Source organism: Colias eurytheme, chromosome 4 (genome assembly GCF_061535395.1).
Source record: "Colias eurytheme isolate Ceu_HAF_F1 chromosome 4, ilColEury1 Martin Lab GWU primary, whole genome shotgun sequence".
NCBI lineage: Eukaryota > Metazoa > Arthropoda > Insecta > Lepidoptera > Pieridae > Colias > Colias eurytheme.
The window spans coordinates 7909129-7934642 of record NC_142983.1 but is presented as its reverse complement, the minus strand read 5'-3'; the positions used below and the strand labels follow the sequence as shown (position 1 = coordinate 7934642).

Genomic DNA, 25514 nt, shown 5'->3' with positions numbered 1-25514 from the left:
GAATCCAATGCTCCTAGATGTGTTTTTGCAGCTCCAGCCCATAAATGGCTGCAGTACTCCACACACGAACGAATTTGTGCTTGATATATATTTAGAAGCTGTTTTGGTGTGAAGTACTGCCTGACCTTCGATAATATGCCAAGTTTTTTGGCAGCCATTCGAGCCTTGGATTCGATGAAAGCACCGAAGTTAAGATCAGATGAGAGAGTTACTCCTAGTAGCTCAAGGTGATCAGCTACTGTAATCGCTACATTCTGAAAAGAAGGCGTCAGCTCAAAACTACACTTTTTGGCAGTGAAAAGGCAGGCCTGAGTTTTATTGGCATTGAATTGGACAAGATTGGAGTCGCCCCAATCGGAGACCTCTCTGAGTGTCCTATTCACACGTTCGACCATGGCCTCTCTTTCCATTTTAATTTTGTCCTTTGTTGCAGTAGCATCAGATAAGTACCGTTCTACAACGGTGCTGTCATCTGCATACCCAAAAATGTTATGCTTAAGCATATCATTTATGTGCAGCAGAAACAGCGTTGCAGACAGGACAGATCCTTGGGGAAAAATAACGTGACCTTGTTACACTCAAAGGGCCTAAAGAAGTTTCAATTCAATAAATTTCATGATTTATCATACGAGATAAGTAAAAAATAAATGTCATGCTTAGGAAATCGATTAAATCAATATTCAATTATCGATTACAGGATCGAATGGAATGTCAACGCTCAGCACTAGCAGTCAGCTGTCACTACAACACTATTGTTAAATAACAAGCTGGTTGAAATAAATACTTGTTGTGGTTTTCTTTGAATATTTATTTGTGATTATCGCGGCGTGGTTTATAAAAAAACTGTACAAATGAATCGCAACCAAGCAATAAAATGATAACATTCGGTAATCCGAACACTTCAAACGCCGAGGAGTCTGGTAAGAATCTTGTGATTTTTTATGTTGTGCGTCGAAGTCGAACTATTTTTGCTATCGACTATTAATTTAACATTGTTTTAGGTGAAGTGAGAAGTATTTGCGAAAGTGTTTGTAGTGATGGGTCGAACGCCACCGTTCAGGCCGGGGCTTCAAACCAAAGGCCCAGAATGGACATAGCATGTGTTTTGGACGTATCCCAAACATTAAATTTGGCTCACAGAAAAAGAGCATTAGAGGAAGTAAGATTGGCCTCGGATCTTGTAAATGCAAATTTACATCATATACATGTGAGTATTTGTGGGCTTAATTCTGTTATGAATTCTACAATTTTGTATTCCACCTACTTATATTTGCGAGGTATTTCTAAATTTAAAAATGATATTGACTTAAATAATTGTAGTATTAAAATTTGTTACAAATCTATTGAATATGTAAATTATGAAGGTTTTAGTGACACAAAATTTAGATAAATGCTTATTCCGTTGTTTAGTATGTCTGTATTATTCTCCTAGAGAATAACCAATTACACAATATACATAAAACTCAAAATTACCAACTTTTAGTTTGAAAAACTTGATTTTGGAGAGACGAGTGTACTCGACACATTCTACAATGCAGATGTGGCTCTCGTGGACCTCAGTGTACAAGTGCAGCAGAGTTCTCTACTCTACCATCTTGGTGTTAGAGAGAGTTTTGATATGAAAGAGAATGTCCTGCTCTATAATGATGTGGACCCAGATGCTACACTGCGGCTTAAGGTTTGTTATATATTAATATTTAAATTAACTGTGGGCTTTAAATATATTTATTTTCCAAGTGTTGCAGTATATACATATTACCCATAGCGTAGCATATCTGAAAATTGTAATTTTTGGCAGCTAGTAACTTCTAATATTAATATTTATTATGCTTTCAATTATTGTTTTGTACACATTTTCACATCTCGGTTTTCCATAGCTGTGTGACCAGTAGTTCCATTTGTTTGTCTGTCATGAATTTTGTACAGACTATTATGATGTGTCCGGTCAGCTGTTTACGGATTGAACTGATTAAACATAAGCAAACCTTCTCCTAGTACTTCCTTGAGATAATATAAATAGAAAATATAATAAATATCAGAATTAATTTCTACATCTACAAAATATTGTAATAAATGTGAGAAATAATAAACTTTAATTCATTTTTAATTGAATGTTACATTCAATTAATTGAATGTTTATAAAACACCACTGTATGGATTTTGATGATACTTGACAGTGATATAGCTTATGTACCAGAATACCTAAGCTTATTAAATAACTTGATTTTGCCCAAATGATTTTGCGGTTTGCGCGCAAATAAAACCTCATACCTGCTCATACCTTCGAGCTCATACCTGCAGCGGAATTTCACCACCGCTCCGCCCGTCACAAAGCATACTTCCATCCACACCATTTGGACCGCTGGCGAACGAGTACCCTACGCTTCTCGCGACACTTTTTACCCCGCACTACCACCTTGTGGAACAGTCTACCCTCTTCTGTATTCCCGCACGTATATGACTTAAATTCCTTTAAAAAGAGAGCCTACATCCATCTTCGACAGCCGGTAACAGCCTCACAAAGGTAACTTTGTCAGTGCTCATGGGCGGTGGTGTCACTTCATTAGGTGATCCACCTGCTCAGTTACCTGCTCTTACATAAAAAAAAAAAAAAAAAAAAACCGTGTGGCATAGCTAGTGCAGACATATTTGTATATTGTATATAATGCACTTTCAATGTACATCTATATTCTATGTACTTCATAACATGCACAGTTGTCAAACCTTGAATGATAATGTCTCAATAGTTATTACATTCAATTCTACAATTGCCGAGTGTAACAATAATTTGCTTGCGCTGGTGGTTTCATATACATTGGATTGCTTTGTTGGTATTTGAATACTAAATTTTATATAACGATTTTTTATTTTAATGTGGAATACACACAGAAAATGAGTTATAATTGCTATGAATAGTGATCAAACATTGTTTTTTTTGTTATAATTTTTTATGCATAACACCATAAAATCAATATTATCTTAGTCTAGTAGTCAAGTGAATTTCAATTGAAGGGAAAATAAAACACTTTTTATTGATTGAGGGTAGGTAATTAATTTTTTTTTCATAATGAAATATTTACAAGAATTATTTTCCTAATAATGTTACATATTAAAAGCATGTACAAATATGCTAAGTTCAAAAGTATAAAGTTCAATTTCTACATGAAACAGGCTACTATTATACTGAAGTAGTCTTTAAACCATCCAATCTATGTGACATGACCCTAACCTGGGAGTTCATTGAATTAATACCAGTGCCTCAATCATCTCCTAGATTTACATTGATTACCTAGGTATTGTGAACATGTCAAGGGCAATAATGTATTGATGTAGACGTGAATTTACCCACGACAATAATAATGTATGATGGACAATTTTAGGTTAATATTATTGACTAACTAGAATGTATATTGCATTACCTGACGATAATAGTTTTAACATGATGATTTATTTACCTTATAGTTAAGTTCGGTATTTTATTTGTTAATTGTTATGTTTAATTTAAGTAATAGCTGTGTTTTACCTGAAAATAAAACACATATTAAATACTTACCTATATTTGAAGCTTACTTCATTGAGAAGGCACCTAGCTTTTTCCGCCTATTTTGCCCTCTCTTTCCGTTGTATATATGCTATCTCTCTCGCACACCTCTCCACCAGGTGGCGGGGCGCACGATAATGTGCGGGCGCTGGATGTTTTTTCATTGAGTCGAAATCCACAACAGGTGGACGTTAAGTGTAAGCTTCAAATATAGGTAAGTATTTAATATGTGTTTTATTTTCAGGTAAAACACAGCTATTAAACACTTGACCGTAATTTGAAGCTTACTTCATTGAGACCTGCTTGTTACCCACCTGGTGTACAATGTGACGCCAATGTGAATTTGAATACATAAGTAATTACTTATTTCTTTATTTGAAAGAGTAAGGTGTGCAGATAGTATACCTACCAATAAATCACACAAATTTTTATATTATATAATATATTAACAATCCCAGATGAAAAGTTAATCAAATAAGAACCAAAAAGTTAATCATAATGATTAAAAGTATTAGAACTTATGAGATTGGTTCAAGCGTACCTTAGTTAACCTTTTGGGCTTGAAAAGTTAAAGTTACTACAATTTCCACTATCTTTAGCGTAAATCTGCGAAAGCGCCAGTAACGACTTTCAATTACGCATTTAGATGTTACTTACAAAATGAAGCAACAGCTGATCCCGACGAGGCAAAAATACCTCAAACTCAAACCTTTATTTATTCAATTAGAACTCTGCAGAAGCATCATTGAATCATCTTAACAATTACCAAATGTCTCAACTCACACAGTTTTAACCCAACCTGCTACAAGCGGACAAGAAGAGACCTTGGTCCTTACTTTTGGGGTCAGAAGTAAATTTAAAAGGTCACCCCTTGAATAAGGCAATAAAATAACAAAACAGGTAAATGGTTTAAATTATAATACAGATTTTTAACATCCAACTAAACCGTGCGGTATCTTTTAATGTTTAGAGCCAACGTCGCAATCATAATCTAAACATGGCTGGTACTTTCAGTACAATGCATGAATTATTTATTTAAAACTGATAGGTCATAAACTCTGTACTGGAAACAAATATACTGAACTCAAGAGACTAAAATGATAAAGAGCTTATCTGTGTCCCAAAACTGCAATTACTACAGCTAAGTACGTTACTTTTAATCAATTCAGTTTTAAGATATAATTATGATTTACATCAGAACTTATATACCGAAAGTCTCGGGACTACATAACGTGACTTATTTATAATAGTGTTTGTGCATAACACTAGGCAGTCAACGGCTATATGAACGTCAGATAGGAAAAGAGCCAAATTTATCCAGTCAGTAATAAAGGATTTTAACTATACTTATTATAATTCAACCAACTACTACTAGCTACTCCGTACGTCTTTTGGGTAGACGGAGGCAAATAGGATTTTTATTCCAACTATATCATTTGATATTTTGAAAATGTACTCCACATTTTCATACCGTCAGAGTCATTTTGCAGATTATAGTGGTGCAGCACTGAACACTGTCTATTAGGTGGCTGGTGCTGCTGACCGGGCCTTCAGTTCCGCTTTCCAGAATACCTTCACCCTTCTAGGTGCTACTACTACTGAAATAGCGGTACTCTATCGCGTCGTTCAGGTCTCTAACTGACAGGATTTCTCATATTATCGTAACAACCTCGCTCGTTCTAATGCTGGGGCCACACTAACGGGAAATGCCATTAATTAACGCGATAATGGACGTTAACTTTAGGTGTAGCCAGTATTATTTAACAACGGCATTAACATTGCCGTTTGGCGAGGCGAATCACCATCTTGCTAGAATTTTAGTAAAATTAACGCCGTTATTATCGCCAACAATCGGCATTCACGTTGACCGTTCAAGTGTAGCCACCCACTTAACGCCTTAAAAATTATCGGAATAATTATCGCGATAAAGGGCATTAGACGTTAGACGTTAGTGTGGCCCCAGCATTACGAGAACAAATTATCGCCAAGGAATTCTGCTGCAGGATAATGGCAAGAGAGATTATAAGCTTAACTATGCATTATTATGCTCAGGAATATGGTGGATTTTGAATACTATCGTCGTCTGAAAGTATCTCCTTTCGATTAACTTCATTAAGGATGCAGATCTGATCCCATCTTTGTTCCGTAGGAATGCTACGACAGTCTAAACGTTACACTGGACAAAGAAAATTGCCCTAAATATAGTCGGTTGTTCCAACATCCGTAATATGGCTAGCCTACCTTGCTAGCCCTTGATTGTAACTGCTACCAATGCAGGCATTGCTCTCGTGTTGTCCACAGTTGTGCGAGTGCAAAAATGAAGAACAGAGCTCGTGGGGAGCTATGTCCAATGAATCTGTTAAGATTATGACAGTATAGGACAGTTAGCTGTGGATGCGAAGACAGGACATTACTTTATTCATCCGTAAACACGCGAGGCAGCCACGGACAGCGATATAGCAAGAACTAAACTAGCAAAGTTTAGTTCGCTTACCAGACTTATATTTTAAAAGCCGTATAGTCTGTACCTACTGCATTTCATTTATTGCCCCCCCCCCCCCTCAAAGCAAAGAAATGAACAGTCATTTGGCAGAGCTTTCTCGTTAGGGTAGGGGTTCCAAGTAATATCTAATAATAAGAGGCTTTTGTTTGGATAGATTGACTTTCCGTTATTTATCCTCTATCCTATGTAACTCAACAGTCAGTATTCTCAGTATTCGTTGAGTACTTAAACGTTTTACGTAAATAGTTGTATATAACTTTATTATACAATATAATAATCCTGGTGGGATGACAAGAAACTTGTCTAACAAACGATTATCCTAATCCCTCAGCGATTTATTGTTTGGGCCCTGAAGAAAAATCTCATGGGTGCAATAGTGAGGTCAAATGGGTTGAAAAACGAGTCAAATAAATTGCCTACAAGACCGGGCAACTAAAATAGGCCTATGAGAGGTCAAATATACGTAATCAATCGTTTGAAATTTGATTTTGAATCAATCGTCATTTGTTACATTCAATCGCTTTGCGATTAAAAAATCTCTTCCGATGTTTTTATATGAAAATTGGTCGGCTAGTGCCATTGAATGACGATACCAAACATACCGTTGACACAAGGCTTGGTGACAATCCTCGAAACCACCGCCACAAATCATCTGCGAGATGATATTTGATCCGACTCGCCTTCCTTTGTTGTGAATAGGCTTTACATTGGTAAATACGATTTGTTCAATTCCAATTTCCATAATTGGTAAACTAATGGTGGTTTCCTGATTCCTGAAGCGTAAACTTTTAGGATACGAAGTATCAATTTCATGCGCCCATTATTTGACGTCTCTAACCTTTATTGTATTTATTAGGTCATATTACTATACTGCCCACTGTGAAGAAGATTTCAAAACCTTTTTCTACCTACCTTAGAAGAGTGAAGATCCGATACGGTCATATCCAAAACTTCTTTCGTGGGTCCTCGTTGACGAAAGCAAATATCTATGATCATTTTAATGATCAATCCTTTGTATATTTGCACCAATCGCCATCAAAGCCCCGCGAGGGCTGATATATATTTGCACCATGTCTCCGTGAGGTACTGTTGTAATCAAAGCCCCGCGAGGGCTGATATATATTTGCACCATTTCTCCGTGAGGGACGGTTGTAATCAAAGCCCCGCGAGGGCTGATATATATTTGCACCATCTTTTCCGTGAGGGACGGTTGTAATCAAAGCCCCGCGAGGGCCGATATATATTTGCACCATTTCCCTGCGAGCGACAGCTGCGCGAGGGATGTTTGTAACTAGAAATAAGTAGGGCCTGCCAAAAAATGCTTAAGAGACACCTTGCGAGGGTGGATTTGACCTGGCTAACCCCTGCGAGGAGTAGTGGCCACATTTATGTATTCTGCTTCAAGCAAGGATACACCTTAGTGCTAATATAAAATTAGCAGTAATAATCATTTAAATAATATAGCAATTAACAAGGACCTTTAACTTATTTTCCAATGTTAGCGACAACTGTCCAGGATGAATTAATAAGAATTGATTTGACTATGGTAATTAATTACTATGTTTATATAAAAAAGAACTAACTATTTAATAAATTCATAATTCAAATCAATTCACTAAATTTTAAAATGAACTTCGATTCATATTTATTTTTGTTCATGCAATCGATGTAACATTTAGTTGCTTTATATCCGTTAACATTCCTTACGAACGCAACCATACCGTCGTAGGACGTTATATTTAATTGAACAAAATAATCTCCACTCACCCGCAATTTTTTACTTTTTGTCAAGGTGTACAAGTTTATAATATTATTCTAAAACGTTAGAAGTGAATTGTAAATCCTTTGAAATAAATGTATCTAAATCTAATTTATATTAAGGTATCTCGATAATTATTATACGATAACCCTTTCAGCACAAGTTCAGTAAACCAAAGAATTTAATTGTAAAATTTTGGTACTTACTCGTTTAAACAAAAAAGTTTCATCATTTGAAACATAGGAAACGTAATTTTCAATCAAATTAGCCGTGTGTAATATGTCTATTTTCACATAAAAACGGATCAGAATAATACTCATAAAAGGACACGTATAGACTACGGATAGTTTTGAATGTGTGCAGGTACATTCATGGTACGTATCTACTATACATGAGCGAATTCCATCATTATTCAGTTGAGCGGTAACTCCCGTACGATTTATAAAATAATATCACAACATGTTCTGACATGTCGTGACTTCTTGGAGCTGACTCATCTCGTTCGATAATTTTTAGTAATAAACTATTATAGGAATTCCGAACCGTTCCTAGCGATAACGACAATGTAATAAAGTCGTAGCAATGGATTGTATGCCTGTAAAGCTTTGAGTTGGCTCATATCCATACTAAGTAGGTATTAATTGTAATTTTTCCAAGAAAAATTCACTTGTAACCTTGTAATAAAAACACATTATTAAAAATGAAATAAATAATTAAAAATATCAATATACAAGAGAGGGTATTTGATATATCTAGTAATATCAAATAATCACAAAAGTAATATTAACGATTCGAGTAAAGCCGAACGGTAACACCGTTAAAATAGCTTTACTCACAGTATTAAAAATTCAAATATTAATTAGTACATATTGCATAATGAAATATTTCAAAAGAAAAGTTACTATTTCAAGTAAAATGTAACGGTTGTATCGTTAATTTTAAATATCTTTATTCATGCTATTAAGTATTTAAGCATATTGAAAAATAAACTATTGCTGAAGGATTCATTAAAAACCTCAGCATTTTAAATAAAGTCCAACGATTATACCGTTGACTTTAAAGATTTTTACTCATTTTTAAGTAAAATATTATTAGAATAGATGTAAAAATAACTCACTGTACCGATCCGACGGGATACACTTTTTAACACTTGCTTTAAGCAATACTTAATACTTAATAGCACCAAGGTTGTAGTCTTGTAGACAACCTTCTCGCGGCGGAAGCTAGACGCCAATGAAAAAACATCCAGCGCCCGCACATTATCGTGCGCCCCGCCACCTGGTGGAGAGGTGTGCGAGAGAGATAGCATATATACAACGGAAAGAGAGGGCAAAATAGGCGGAAAAAGCTAGGTGCCTTCTCAATGAAGTAAGCTTCAAATTACGGTCAAGTGTTTAATATTTCACCTACTCTACTCTCTGCCTTTACACCTACCCTCTAATTATTATAATAAATTTCTGTCAACGAAATATAACGACATGCATAAAAGGTTAACTGTACACGCCAGTGAAACAATACGCTCACAATTACATACACATTTGCATGCTAATATATATTTAAGCGCGTTGTAGACATGGGTTTTTCCAGCATGCATTTATTTTTGCAGATATCGCTGCCGAATTTCCTGTTTGTCTCTTACAAACTAACTGATGCCGGGACTTGTGTTACTACGAACCCAGCGGCTACTAAGTTCAAGGGGGAGGAAACAGCTGATCCTAAACAACATTTGACACTTAGATTGAAGAATATATTGCAAGATGTCGAGGTACAAACGAAGTGAGTATTGTTGGAACTTCGTTATCTTTTACTTATACAGGGTGGTACTATTATATATTACACACTATTATATATTACATGGTACTGTTCTTCTTTAAACGTCGTCATTCAATGAAGGCGCTAGTCATTCAATCAAATAGCAAATTCAACTAGATGACTGCGACATACACACTATCAAACACTAGAACAAAATCATCTCTATAACAGTTATAATATTATACGTACTCTATTCAAGGGGAGATAAATTGGATGTAGCATGTTTATATTCGATCGTGAAAACGTTCATTTCATAAAGATGATTAATTCGTCGTATGCAAAGTGAATTGTCGTTACTTAAGCTTGTAATAAAATACTAAACGAGATAGCAAGGAACATCTTGGTTTTATAGGATCTTAATTTTTTAAAACATTATCTTTAATCGGAGACATTTTGGGAATCTTTTTATACAAATTAAAAATGGAAATATTATTATTTTCGTATTACTAATGCGTGAAACATTTACTTATATGACTTAACATTAAATTAAACAATAGTAATAAATACATGTAGGTTTGCTCTGATAATATAAGCCGACCGTCAAGATTTGATTCATAAATGTTCATTCAAGGAAACAAGGACTGTAAATGTTTCGTATATTTGCATATTAAATGCACATTTAGTCCCACACAGACAACTTGGTTGGGTTTACTCATGCATCTTATAAATAAGACGCAATTAACTTATGCTTTAATTGGCGATTATTGCAGATGTCAATTTAACCATTCATTATTTAATACCAGATTTCCGCCGTGGCTTTGCCCGCGTTTTCAATGAAAAACCCGCATAGTTCCCAGGACTTTCAGGATAAAAAGTAGCCCATGTTTAATTCTGTGTCTTCAACTACCTACGTACCAAATTTCATAGTAATCGGTTCGTTAATATTTGCGTGAAAGAGTAACAAACATACATTCTCACAAACTTTCGCATTTATAATATGATCAGTAGGATTTTGCCTTCACTTCACTTATATGTTGAATAATATGCTGCATGCAACTAGTAAATAAGTGCTGAGAGCGGACAAATTAGTAAATGTAGTTTTCGTTTTATCTTACGCACTTTCTTATCTTAATTAGTACAATTAATGGTGTTGCATGCAGTCGTTAGTTACATCAACTAATTACTTTAATTTTTATATTTGACTGAAAATTATGAAGTCGTACTTGTCAGCATTGTTATATAAAGGTCACAGTTAAATATTGAAATTTATTGAGTATCATGAAAGTAATATACTTAAGCATGCAACTTGTAAATATTATTGGTAATTAATGATCTCGTACTTTCTATTGAATAAGGAAAAGGAAATAATATGGATACAAAAGAATTGGAAAACACATTAAAATATTATTTAATTAATGTGTAACGTAGCGTTGGCTTAGGATAAAGCAAAATTTTGACGCTACGCTATAAAACGGCTCAACTGTCTAGAAACATGTTGAACGGATATTTCCTATACTTTAATTTATTCCTGACCTACCAAATATATAGATATATTTACTTTTATTATAGACTATTTACTGACATCTTTTTTTGAATATACACCAGCAATAAAATTCTCTAACCTTGTCCACAGAGCGCATCTACAAGAGAAATTCCTTTCAGATTTGCGTAAAGCGCGGGAAACATACACGGGTTTGGAATTATCAAATTATTTGCACGCAATGCGTCGAAGACTCGATGACCCAGGCGTACTATCGGGAGATACGATATTAAACTTGTTGATATCGTATAGAGAAATACAGGATTATGACGCGATCGTACATATTGTGGACGATCTCAAGACCATTATGAATAGGAAGAACTATGTCAATATGCCGATTATTAGGTTCATGTACGCGTTCGCTATGAATAGGTAAGATAAAGGTCCATGATTCTAATAACAAAGGTAGACTGATAATTGCAAAATAAATGGGATATTTCCAAAAGTTATATAAGAAATTTTATCTTGTCACTTTCAAATCGGGATAATCTTTATTTAACTTAGTCAAAGTCTTATATGTATAGATAATTTATACATTTTCAGGAGAAACAAGGAAGGTGATAGGGAAAACGCTTTAAAAGTATGTGTAAAAGCATTGGAAAAGAAGGAAAATAGATTTCCTGACATGTTGTGTCTCTGTGGGCGCATTTATAAGGACAAATTTGTAGAATCTGAGCATACTGATATGGAAAGTTTAACTAACGCAATCCATTGGTAAGGATTATTTTATTAAAAATAATTATAATTTGTTGGCCAAAAAAAATGTTTTCAAGTACTTACTTGATTTTAGTAACATACTCTAACACATTGTTGGTTTTTCAACTACTTGTGTTAAAGATACCTTGTAAAGTTTTGTTACTATAAAGGAAACGTAAAAAGGGACCTTTATTTTAATAAATTATGGTCTATATTTCTTTATACTTGTATTACAATTGTAGGTATAGACAAGGATTCGAGGTCCAGCCAAACGAATACGCCGGAATTAATTTGGCAACACTTCTAGTCATTGCTGGGAACGATTTCAAAGATTCCCAGGAACTACAGCATATAGGTAATATATAACATTATAATTTAAGAAATTATATAGTAATTTATCGGTATAAATATACATAGAAATGGTTGGTCGCGCTGAATTTAGATATCTCATATAATCTCAAATATGTTTTCTTATCACGCTTTTATTAGCCTTAATTTTTTATATTTTAAACGGACAGATTTAATTCTAAATTTTTACACTTAAGGATCGGTGACAATACAATAATTTATTTAGTTTTTTGATGTGAAACTTCTTAAGGCGCGTTGAGAGTAAAATTTCAAGGTCGCGTCATGAAGGAAGGCGACGATTTTGGTATCTTTGAATCTGGCCAAAGAATTTTCACTTCGGACACGTGTGCTCACACAAGATCTTTTTTAACTTCATATGTTAATTATTTCTCTTCCAGGTCGAATATTAAATCATTTAATAGGTAAAAAGGGCAGCTTATCGTCTCTCAAGGAGTATTGGGATGTGGCGACATTCTTCGAGATCTCAGTTCTTGCTCAGGACTACGTGAAGGCGATACAGGCCGCTGAGTGTATGTTTAAGTTGAAACCGCCGAATTGGTACCTGAAATCCACTATTGGAAATATAGAACTTATTGACAGGTGATGAAAGATTATTTTTGTTTGTACTGATATTTTTTCTTTTCCTTGTGTTGCCCTGGGTATTTAACATTTATTTACGTTGTAACAAATCAAATTTTGTTCAGATTATCTATTGACAGCAAAATTAATAGTAATACAAGTTAAACTATCTTTGGGATATGGGATTACTGTAAATGTATTTGTAAATCTATGTTACAAAAGCTTTTCAATATAAATTATAGTAGTTTATACTAATATTGTGAAATAATGGTCACAGATTTAGAAAAAAGAATGAAGACACGTCGCCTGAACAACAAGTCTTCTCGTTTTGGATGGAATTTTTCGTCGAGGCGACTAAAAGCAGCTGCGATAATATTATTAGATTCCCTGTAAGTTTTTTCAATTGAATTTTGAAAACGTTATTACTATTGTTTTAATCATTTTATGGAGATTTGATCACTTTATTTTACTCACAAATTTTTATGCTTCACAGACTTGCCTTAGTTTTAATTGATATTTTAAGCAAAATATAAGAACATTGAGCTATTACTTCTTTGATTATATTTTAATTTGTGTCTATTTCATCCATACTAATATTATAAATGCGAAAGTAACTCTGTCTGTCTGTCTGTTACTCAATCACGCCTTAACTACTGAACCAATTTGCATGAAATTTGGTATAGAGATATTTTAATACCCGAGAAAGGACATAGGATAGGTTTTATCCCGGAAATCCTACGGGAACGGGTTTTTCTTTGAAAACGCGGGCGAAGCCGCGGGCGGAAAGCTAGTACCCTATAACATAGTTTAATTTTACTTCTACAGGTAGTAATTCTAGAAACAACGAAGGAGTACATGCCGTCATATGTAAATGTGAATATGGGAGCGGAACAGAAATCTGTAGAGATATTGAACCTTTGTCTCAAATATATGAGAGGGGAATGTAGACAGGTTCATAGATGGCTCTTTACATCGGATATGATAAGGACGTATAGGTAAGCTGGAGTTGTCCTATAATTGTAACAAAAATTTCCCAAATTACTTAAACAATAGTTATTGTTATGAAGCGTTGTATTAATGGACAATCAAAAGTTGATTCCTATTTCGATTTAATTGACGTTAAAATCTGTTGTTAATTTCTACGTAAACACGTTTCAGCAAAAATAATAATTCGATATCTTTGCGTGTAATGTGGTTTAATTGAACTCGGGTCATAGGATAAATAGTTATGAATTTCCGGTAACAAATAAGCCTAATCAATATCTATAATTATTCAAATTTCCTTTCAGTTTATACAAACGAGACGACAGATGTCTCTTCCTATACGTGAGTGAGAATTCAGACGATTTTCAAATATTTCTGCCGTCGCAAATGTTCCGGCAGCGCTTGTATGAATTTTTGGGAGAACTCACGGCTGACCATGAGAAAGTAGCAGATTTGGATACTAGTGTTATGCAGGATCAATTGAAGGTAAGAAAATTGTTAATGACATGTTTAATATTAAACATGTCATAATCGTTCGTTATTATAATATTTACTTGTTTTTATTTTTAATATTTTTGTTAAAGATTTCACTTAAAAATACTGGACTGGGTTGACTTGTTTTAGCACACATATACTAAAATATATCTTAGCCTTTTGCATTAATTTGCTTTGTTGTAATTTAACATGACTTAAGAAATTAATTCATTTAAATTTTGTCCAATACCCAGTCCTTCTTTTCTGATATAAATTAAAAAGAGCGTGTTTGCCGAGAACACATGTCAGAAATGAAACTTCTTTGGCAAGATTCAAAGATACCAAAATCGTCGCCTTACTCCATGACGTGACGGTGTTGCCATGACGCGACCTAAAAATAAAAACTATCATACATTTTCAGTTCGAATACGAGCTAGACGATTGCAACAAGCGTGTAGTACTCGGTAAAGGCACGTACGGCGTGGTGTACGCAGCGAGAGATCTGAACACGCAAGTGCGTATCGCGGTTAAGGAGATACCGGAGAAGAATCTGGGCGATGTGCAGCCGTTGCACGAGGAGATACTGTTGCATTCGCAGTTGAGGCATCGGAATATTGTGCAGGTAATAAAAAAATGCATGTGGCACTCGGGGACTGCCGCGGTAAAGCTATTGCATGCTATGCCTTCAAGCCACACTCCGCGCCCGTCGGAGTGGGGAGCGTGAGGTATTTTCGTTACGGAATTTCTGGATTCGGTCCCTGCGCTCAAGGCCCGCGATAGAAGCTATACAATAGCTTAATAAGATATTTTTTTTTTGTAATCATGAAAACCACTTAACTATTTGACAATAGAAACTTATTATGATATCAGCCCTTGTTTTCTGCGAGTATTCAGGTTACAATCCACTTTATAGGTCCAGAGCAGATTAACAGAATGTATAACAAGTTACATTTGTGAAATATGCTAATAATAATTAATCATATTTAGAACTCCATTTTTTGTATTATTGATGAAATTATTAAAATTTTAAAATTTACTTATTTGTCGAAATGTTGAGACTTATATATAACTACATACGATAACGACATAGCGTTATAAATAAGTTGTTATATCTAAAACTTCTAAATTAGGAAAAGACGGTATTAATACTTAATATTTTATCACACACATATCTAAAATTAAATATAACTCTTATGTTTTTAGTACTTAGGTTCAATATCAGAAGACAATTACTTCAAGATATTCATGGAGCAAGTTCCGGGAGGTTCGCTGTCAGCTCTGTTGCGGTCAAAATGGGGACCTCTAAAGGAAAACGAAGCCACTATTGCGTATTATACTAAACAAATTTTAGAAGGTAAAATGAACAAAACATTTTCAATTTTAGCGAAATTATAAAATATAGAAATTTTCATTTACGAACGCAATTTTCTATAGCTTCAATGGTATATAGTAATGTTATTATGGAAATCTTTAATCCTATACAACAACATGATTTCAAAGTGTATTTGAATATGTGTTATACTTTACGCAACGTGATAGGACAAAATTTTTATATTGACTCTTATACAATACTATTTTCAACGTTAAAACACTGGATTTAATGATCAATTTTGCATAAATTTCAGGGCTCAAATACCTTCACGACCAAAAAATAGTTCATCGCGATATAAAAGGCGACAACGTACTAGTGAATACATACAGTGGAGTTGTTAAAATATCAGATTTTGGTACTTCCAAGCGATTGGCTGGTTTGTGCCCGTCGACTGAAACGTTTGCGGGTACTTTGCAATATATGGCGCCTGAAGTTATTGATAAGGGACAGAGGGGTTATGGTGCTCCGGTATGTGTATTTTTAACAATCTGTTCTAAAAAAAATAATGTTTGTATTATCTGTGCTTATGAACTTGAGTAAATAGTTTTGGGTTTGTGTAAAAATTAAAATATTGTATTAATTTGAATAAAATAGCTTATGACTTGATTAAAAATTAATTTGTAAGTCTGTTTATGGTTTATAGTTACGTATATACTTATTGAACGTCATTTTTTTTGATTCTTTCTTGTTGCAAAAAAAAAGGAATGATCTTCGAAATTTAATGTTCTATAAATTAATGACTTTTGACAATAGATTCAATGTGTAAAGGCTATTTAAATTAATTTAATTTATTATTAATAATTTATAAATATTTCAGGCTGACATTTGGTCATTAGGTTGTACTGTAGTGGAGATGGCTACGGGAAATCCGCCATTTATGGAATTAGGTTCGCCGCAGGCAGCTTTGTTTAAGGTTTCTATTTTTCTCATTTTAACCACTCAATTTCAAAGGATTTCTTTATCTCAGGGGCCGTATTATGAACTCTTATTTCCAGACAGTTTACGCCGTGAATTGAACTGACTGGCAATTTCATATTATGAACGGCAATAGCCATGGCTGGTTTGATTAAATCTTATAATTGGAGTTTGCCTTACTAATTTGATGTATTACTTAAATAACCTATATCATGAAATTATAGGTGGGCTATTACAAAATGCATCCCGAAATCCCAAGTGAGTTAACGCAGAAAGCGAAGAATTTCATCTTGCGATGTTTCATACCGGACCCAGAAAAGCGAGCCACAGCCGCTGAGTTGTTAGAAGATCCGTTTTTATGCGAGTAAGTTATGTTTTATATACTTATTTATCTACATCTACACTAATATTATAAAGAGGAAAAATTTGTTTGTTTGTTTGTTTGTTTGTTTGTTTGATTGTAATGAATAGGCTCATAAACTACTGGACCGATTTTAAAAATTCTTTCACCATTCGAAAGCTACATTAGCCACGAGTAACATAGGCTAGGTTTTATCCCGGAAATCCCACGGGAACGGGAACTTTGCGGGTTTTTCTTAGAAAACGCGGGCGAAGCCGCAGGCGGAAAGCTAGTTGATGATAAAATAAGGTACGAAACTAATTTTTCATGAAGTAATATAAAAAAGGACATAAAATAAATAAATGCTTGAGTAAGTTGTTATGAGAATGTAATTAATGTACATCGTATGTTATTCGATTGTGTGCGATTTTCGCTGTAGAAGTTGGAGTACAGTGCTGTAGTATGTACTTAGAAAAGCCTTTTTTAATAAAATTAGGTATTCATAATTCTTATCCATAATAAGTGTTATGCAGTAGTTTTTATCTATCGTTATTTACAAATAAATAATAACATTCAGGAAGAAAAAAGCGAGCAGTCGTCTCGGTAACAACGTGGACTACAGTCGCAGTATATCAGTTCCCGCTGACAAAGCTAGATCGGCTGTAGCTCAAAAGAAGATATCGGAACCTAGTCTACCTGGAAACTTGCCTAGCTCACCAGAAATCGAGTAAGTTCTAGAATATTCTAGTAATTTTGGCCCATTCATGAAAAGCGGGGATAAGGTAGAAAGATGTGCATTGGATTTTATTTTGAGTACAGCAATAGAAAATTGTTCAAACTTGCATGTTTGTATTTGCATATACGCTAAAGAAACACAGAAGTCACACGATATTGGTTCTTATTACACATACATATAAGGTATAATATTGCACTCTTCCAAAATAACTCTAAAAAAATGATTCTTTCACACAACACATTTGTTTGTATTTTTTTCTGAATGATAAACTAATTGAACATTAAATATACTTTATCTCCGCTCTGATGAATAACAAACCCAAATAATTTACGCATGATATTGCCAATTCCTACAATATTAGCAACCTGCATGTAACAAGGTAACAACGGTTTTAAGTTCAATTTTTGTTTGAATATAATATGTAATATATCGAATTTGGCGAAAGGTGAGCTTTGATCAAGTCATTTGTTCATCCATAGAGATACATAAACGACCTTCAATCCTCATACATAAGGTGAATATTCGGACATCGATATAGTTTGTGTCTAATACATATATTAAATGTATTTGTTCGCTTTGTCTATGGGTTTTAATGAACTGAACTCCATTTATAAACGAGTGTACGGTTTGCAGTATCACCAATACAAAACCATGATCCATAATTAAATATTTTTGCTTGTTCTAATCAATGGAGTGTTTAATTACTATACTAAAATATTTTTGGATTACATATTGGTATCTTGCTGCTTTTCAGCAATTAATTTTAAATTTATCATAACCCATGAAATTTCAAGCGTATGAGTTTTGATTTTGTGTGTGCTCCTTTGTGTGTCAAGAAATGCCCTTAAGTAACGAAATAGTAAATTATCAAGCGATCCATATAATTATATTACATCAATTTCATAGGCTTTGCACTAAACACTTAAGAAAGTGTCGTGAGTGTAGCACTTTCACCAAATTTCCGTTATAAAAAAATTGTTACTCGATTTCGAAATTGGAATACATACAAAGCATAGCCGATTCACGTAACCCCTAACATGGAAATGCCACGTGTGCCACTAAGTGTTGTTTGTTTTCCCACAAAAGGGTTAAAACGGTCCGGTCTAACCCGACAATCACTAGGACGGCGTCGTCAATGCTGTCACCGATATTGATATACCCACCGGACTTGTCGAATAGCAGGTAACATATTGTTTATAGCACACTTCATGTTTGCACTTGACTTGGTTGCTAGGTAGGGGGAGTAAACAAAAAAGAAAAAAATACGATTCATGTCATTAAATGATTTTAGCAAAACTTGTAGTTGGTTTGCTCAATCTATAAATTAGGATTATATATTTATACATTTCTGATAGTTTTAATTAAAGTGTTAATTATGTTACTTCCGAAATGTCGGATAATATTTGAATCTGTCTGATTATCTAAATTTTGTTTTATGTTTGTTAGAACTTAAAATCGTTACTAAAATTAGCCGTAGTTGTAGAATTTATTTTGTCTTATTTTTAGTGGACACGTTGAAAGTAGATGTAGAATAGTTGAAAGTAGTAACTTAGTACTTTTCTATTCATAATTCAAAGCTTTATTCATTGCTGTTTTGAGTTATGTAAAACATGTAAAGAAATGGTCCCTAATAATTAACATGTTTTGCATCTCTCATCCAATCATTGCATTGTCATTGCTTTATCTTATTCATAAGAAAAATTATGTATTTCCCACCCACATGAACATGCTAATAAATCTAATTAAATAACATTATTAATACACTTACAAATCCAGTTCAATTGCATGTCATTACATTTATAACATTGACATTAAATCGTAATATTATTAACACTTACTAAAACTATCTGCAACCTTGTAAAGTATATGATACTTCATTCTAAGCATGATTTAAAGTCCAAATTAGAACATATGACATATTTTATAAGAATTATAATATCCTTTTATATTTACTCTTATCTTTTAGTACATTGCCGAACACTCCATCTACGGACGACATGGATAACAATGACACTATATTGAATAGGCGTAGTTCTTCCGGTGGACTCCTATCACCAGAGGTATGAAAAAAATTACACAAAAATTCCCATAAGGGCTGATTTTTCAATCCTTGGTTAAAACTTATTCGTCGAATAATGTATAAAACTACCATTTTAAAAACGTATTCTAATTGCCCGTATTTGACAGTTTACGTGACATTTTAATATTATCGTATAATACTTTGTTGGACGGATAAGTTTTATCCAAGCATTGAAAAATCGGCCCTAAAAGAAATTTAAAGACACACTTGGCTTTCCTACATTTTTCTCTTACAATAGTCAGAAAATTTAAAATAACATGTAAGCTTTCATGTTGTTAATTGCAAACTAACTTCAAAAAAGGAGGATTTTTTTCATTTCCTCCTAGACTTTATGAACCATAATTATTTTTTAATAAAAGAAGTCAATAAAATTTTTGTAATCATGCCGTGATATTAATTGTTCATTATTTCTTAGGTCGATATGACAAACGTGCCCCGATCATCAATAGACATAGAGCACGATGGATTTTATCTCCTAAAGAAAGATTCACAGCGCCGTCTCACTCTCTCGCGTGTGTTAGAGCAGGACAGCGAGAAGATCTGCTCAAAATGGATGACTAGTATACAACAGGACTTTGGAAATACTGTGTTGACTATGGTAGGTCATTTTTTAGGTTATTTGTTTTCTTTAAGGTGAGGAAAGATAATAAAAAATTGTGTGATCAATTTGCTGTGATCAATTTCCATAAAGTTGTTATACGAAACTATACCGTTAAGTTGCCAACGTAAAAAACTGCACAAAAAATTATTATGAATAAGATTGGAGCTATCAGAATTCTGAATATTTGCATTTAATTTGTATTTTCAGTATATTCTTATTTTTAATTTATTTGCATTTTGCAATGCTGTAGATTCTTATTTTTAATAAAATACTTTTATAAATCCAACATAATACAACGCATTATTCTTCCACAGAGTCATCTAGAAACTCTGCGATGCGCGCTCAAAGAATACATAATGGATCAAAACAGAGCTGTCATAGAGCAAGCTATAACTACCCTCAAGGAGGATTTGGACTTCGACTCCAATGCTATAAACGAGCTACATTCAGCAATATATATGTTCCAAGAGGCAGTTAACGTTGTGTTGAGAATGCATAGTATCAAACCACATTGGATGTTTGCTTTGGATAATCTGGTTAGAAACGCTGTACAAGCGGCCATTACTGTTTTGTCACCAGGTATGTAACTAAGGAATTTGGTATATTTTTAGGTGGTTGTTAGATAATTTTGCATTACCATAACGATATTAGGTTTATTCGCTCATAACTAAAACACTGTCGAACAATATTTGGTCTTGTTAGTGAAAATATTCATAGGCAGCATCTGAAGAATTTTCACTTATATTTTAATTTTTGGACAACCATTCGCTGTTATAGTTCCATTTAATCTATACAGATTAAATGTAACTGTAATAATGAGAACAGAGACAAGAAAAATAATGAGAACACTAATACTAGTGTTCTCATTATTTTCACATTTAATAAAGTGTAATATAACAACAGGTAAACATTTAAAAGTTCGATAATCTGTATTTCCTATAGTGTACATTTTTTTTGTAATAAGATGTAAGTATAGTGCAAAATTTTTATGTTATAAGGTTCTTCTAAATTGTGTTACACTAACAAATTTTATTATTTTCTCTATTAATTTCCAAAAATTCCTTGTTTACAGAATTAGGCGCAAATCTAGCGGGTCAAGATGGGCGCCGGGAACGCGGTAGCAACGAAGGGGCAACTCCTTCTGCATTATCCACAGCTACTTCTACACGAGAACATCAGTTACACCAACTAAGACATGAGAATCATAAGTAAGAATATAACATCTACTATATAAAAATAAGTCAGGTTTTCCTTCCTGATGCTGTAACTCCAGAACGCACGAACCGATTTCCACGGTTTTGCATTCGTTGGAAATGTCTCGGGCTCCGTGAGGTTTATAGCAAAGAAAAGGTGTCTCTGGTGGCGAAACGGAGTTCGCCGGGTTTGCTATCATAAAAAAGTTATTAAATATTGCTTCGTTTACTCTTATACTTAAAGAATTGCTAAAAACGTGTCTATCGAAGCTTATAAGCCAATGTAGATAATAAATTCCACTTCTTAAACTTCTTGCATATGACAAGTAAATAACGCAAATATAAGTTATATAAATTGTATGAGTCTTAAATTATTTCGTACTTATAATAAAATCTTTATATTTCGTTTACTAAAAGAAATACTATTTTATAGATTACAGCAGGAATTAATGGACAGCTATCAACAATACCAATCATTGCTCCGGCTTATGTTGGAAGAACAAAAGGCGCAGACACAAATTATAAGAGAATTTGTTGAGAAACGGCCCAGGTAATTTATATGTATTTTTTTCTTCAAAATATCTTAAAAGATAAGAAAATTACAAATTATAAATTTAATTTGATTAAACACGTGCAAAAAATTCACATACGAACATATTTTTAACCGACTTCAAAAAAATGAGGAGGTTATCAATTCGGCCGGTATATTTTTTTTTGTCAGTATTTTTCACTATTAGTTTGATGTTTCAAATTAAACTTGCATTTGATTCCCAAAGCTTTTCAAATGGATCATTTTCTCTTGTACTAATAAACAAACAATATTCACAGAATACACAGTACAAGAGAAGACGATTACGACGAAGAACAATACGAGGTGATAAAAGAATGGATGACGTCACGCGGCGTGCCCGAAGAAGCTTCTAGAGCATTAGCTTGTCAAGGCTTCTCATTAGGCGATCTGTTGGTACATGCACAGAGGGAGGATATAGCTAAATTGAACCTTAAGTGAGTAGTAATAAGATAGAATATCGTTTGACTGCATTTTGTTTAGTATAGCTACGAAGAAACTTCTAGAGAAATAGCTTGTCAGGGCTTCTCATTAGGCGATCTGTTGGTACATGCACAGAGGGAGGATATAGCTAAATTGAACCTTAAGTGAGTTGAAATACGGTAGAATATCGTTTAACCACATTTTATTTAGTATAGCTACGAAGAAACTTCTAGAGCATTAGCTTGTTAGGGCTTCTCATTGGCCGATTTGTTGGTGCACGCACAGAGGGAGGATATAGCTAAATTGAACCTTAAATGAGTAGGAATAAGATAGAATATCGTTTAACCACATTTTATTTAGTATAGCTACGTAGAAGCTTCTAGACTCTAGAGCGTTGGCGTATCAGGGTTTCTCATTGGTCGACCTGATGGTACACGCACAAACAGAGGATATAGCTAAATTGAATCTTAATTGAGTAGTAATAAGATCGTTTTCGATCCTTTGATACAATTTGAATTAGTATAGCGACTTGAATGGCCCGAAGAAGGTTCTAGAAGGTTGGCGTGTCATCACTTCTCATAAGTTTGTACACGCACAGAGAGAAAAATAAAGTTTTACTTAATTATTTATATTTTATAATGCATAGTATTTCAAAAACAGTCATTTGAATATGTAAACTTTGACGTCAGAAATGTGATATATATGTGGGAATTATACAATCACTATTAATAAGAAATATATTTAATTCTAAATATTATTTCACAGAGGTGGCGTCGAGCTTCGTATATGGCGGGCAATCCTAGAACATCGATTGCAAACAAACAACAATATATTACGCCGTACTAGCAGTACTGAAACAGACATGGACACAAACTCCATAGTCGTAGTCGAGTGTCAGAAGTGTAAAACTGCACGTACATTATCTAATAACTCGTGTAGTGCCAACCCTACTATAGTCATACGAGATCAAGTTAATGGCAGCGATACAAATGAATACTTTTCAGGCAATGGCGGAGTCGATATTTGACTATTGCGAGGGTGGTGCACTCTACAATAAGCGACGTTAAGATAATTCTAGGATTGTCGATTGTGACAGCCCTAATCGAATGTTCGTTCTCAATTGTGACAGCTATATCGAATGTTCGTTCTCAATTGTGACAGCTATATCGAATGTTCGTTCTCAATTGTGACAGCCCTAATCGAATGTTCGTTCTCAATTGTGACAGCCCTAATCAAATGTTCGTTCTCAATTGTGACAGCCCTAACCGAATGTGTGGATTTCTTGTAAGATTTTCAGAGTTAAAATAGTGCCTTCATAAAGTAGGTATGTTAAGTTTACAATATTTATTTTCTCACTTCTAAAAATATCTATAAACATACAGTTATATTAATTTTAGTTTATATACAGTTGTGCCATTTACCAATATACAAATTCATAATAATAATGTAAGTTTTTCATAATTTTCATAGTTTACACAAGAAATCTATAGCACATTTTTTCTCAAATACATGTGATGTAAATAAAATTAACGCAATAAAGATTGAGCAATAGCTTTGTAGGTTATTAATTAGGCACTAAACTTATGCTAAATTAACACTAAAGCCCCATTTACATGATGCCATTTTCTTGTACATTCAAGGGTAATAATTGAATGAAATACTTTAGGTGCAATAATTAATTTTTAATAATTGTAAGCAACTGTTTAACGCATAAGTAAGAAAATGGAATAAAAATATCATGAAAATTTGTAAATCAAAACTCAAACTCAAACATGCATTTATTCAATTAGACTTCTTCTAGAAGCACTTTTGAATCGTTATAACGATACTGACATAGTTCTACTGTCAGCAGTTTCTACCGAGAAGAATCGGGAAGAAAGTCCGTATTTTCTCTTTTAAAATCATGTCAACAAATCGATAAAGTTACGTTTTCAACAACTCAAGTCAATTATTGAATTTAATTGTAACAGGCAAGAAATTTGCATTGTGTAAATGGGCCTTTATAATAAATGAGTTGTATAATAACCGCTTACGTCGCTTCAAATAATAATTAATGAATTAATGAGTGTGTCCACCCATATTTATTTTACGTATTTTATATTAATGTTTGTAGGAATATTAAAGATGACCACTATTTCGTTCTTCATAGAATATCTATATATATAATTTAATAGAACTAAGTGTCGTAATAAAAATAAGGAACGAATAAGCTTACTATATAAATGGAATGCTATATAAATCTCACTTATCAAGAACTTAAATAAAAACATAGAACCATAGTTTTAAAAATATACACGGAAGTTTTTCATAAGCTGTCAAGGGCTCAGCTTGCCCAGTCAAGATATATACAAAAAATATAAAAATATTTATCAGATTATTTTTCCTATTTAATCTATGGTTCAAATTTATCATGTGTGTTTAAGAAATTAGATGGCACTCTTTTGATAGTACGAGTAGAGCGTTGGCTCGATTGAATATTCGAAGCATTATAAAAATGTATCGAAATTTTATCAATTACACCTTGAATTTCAAAAAATGCACATAGTTATCGAACACAAACTATTATATAGTTCTTCATATATTATAAAGAATAAAAGATTTACTCAGATCTTGCTCACAGCAATCCAATCGTATTTATAAACATATATAAACATGTACAAATAAACTATAGTAAAATCATAAAATAATAATAATCCTACTTACGCTATTATTGTTTACGCAAATGTTATTATAGTCTATATCAATGTTTAGTATTGTTAAGTTTATTGATCTAGACAGCGTATACGTTAGAAATAATAGAATTTATAATAATGAGGCGTTGAAATGTGAACAACTTTATGAATAGCCAATAAAAAAACTTCTGAAGTGTTATTTTGGTGTCATGTGGGTATTTTTATGTCAGTTTTTTTAAAACAGTAAAACTGGCGACTAGGTTATTTTGGCCAGTAGGAATTTTTGATTTACTTATATATTAAAGTAGACTGTGCGGCCATAGAGAAATTGTTAATTAATTTTTAATTTGGGCATTATGAATACAATAAAAACATGTACGTTCACTGACAAAAATTGTCCACAGATTGTTACATATATTTAGTTTTTTTTTACCTTTC

General features: G+C 33.4%; 1 protein-coding gene across 2 annotated transcripts; it reads left to right on the top strand.

The window, feature by feature from the left end:
* The first annotated feature begins 748 nt into the window (after positions 1 to 748).
* On the top strand, positions 749 to 25038 carry Ask1 (apoptotic signal-regulating kinase 1). Of its 2 annotated transcripts, XM_090120695.1 has the most exons (25): positions 749 to 920; positions 1002 to 1207; positions 1484 to 1678; positions 9410 to 9579; positions 11189 to 11467; positions 11639 to 11809; positions 12034 to 12146; positions 12538 to 12739; positions 12996 to 13107; positions 13544 to 13713; positions 14008 to 14188; positions 14598 to 14798; positions 15380 to 15530; positions 15802 to 16016; positions 16366 to 16461; positions 16688 to 16827; positions 17381 to 17530; positions 18626 to 18721; positions 19506 to 19599; positions 20035 to 20217; positions 20535 to 20799; positions 21293 to 21428; positions 21847 to 21963; positions 22242 to 22418; positions 23170 to 25038. In XM_090120695.1, the coding sequence occupies exons 1-25, from the start codon at positions 875 to 877 to the stop codon at positions 23429 to 23431; spliced, it is 4128 nt and encodes a 1375-aa protein (XP_089976821.1). In that variant the 5' UTR covers positions 749 to 874; the 3' UTR covers positions 23432 to 25038. The 2 variants fall into 2 exon arrangements, with proteins under 2 accessions (XP_089976821.1, XP_089976822.1); XM_090120696.1 differs by lacking the exon at positions 18626 to 18721.
* Positions 25039 to 25514: the final 476 nt, after the last annotated feature.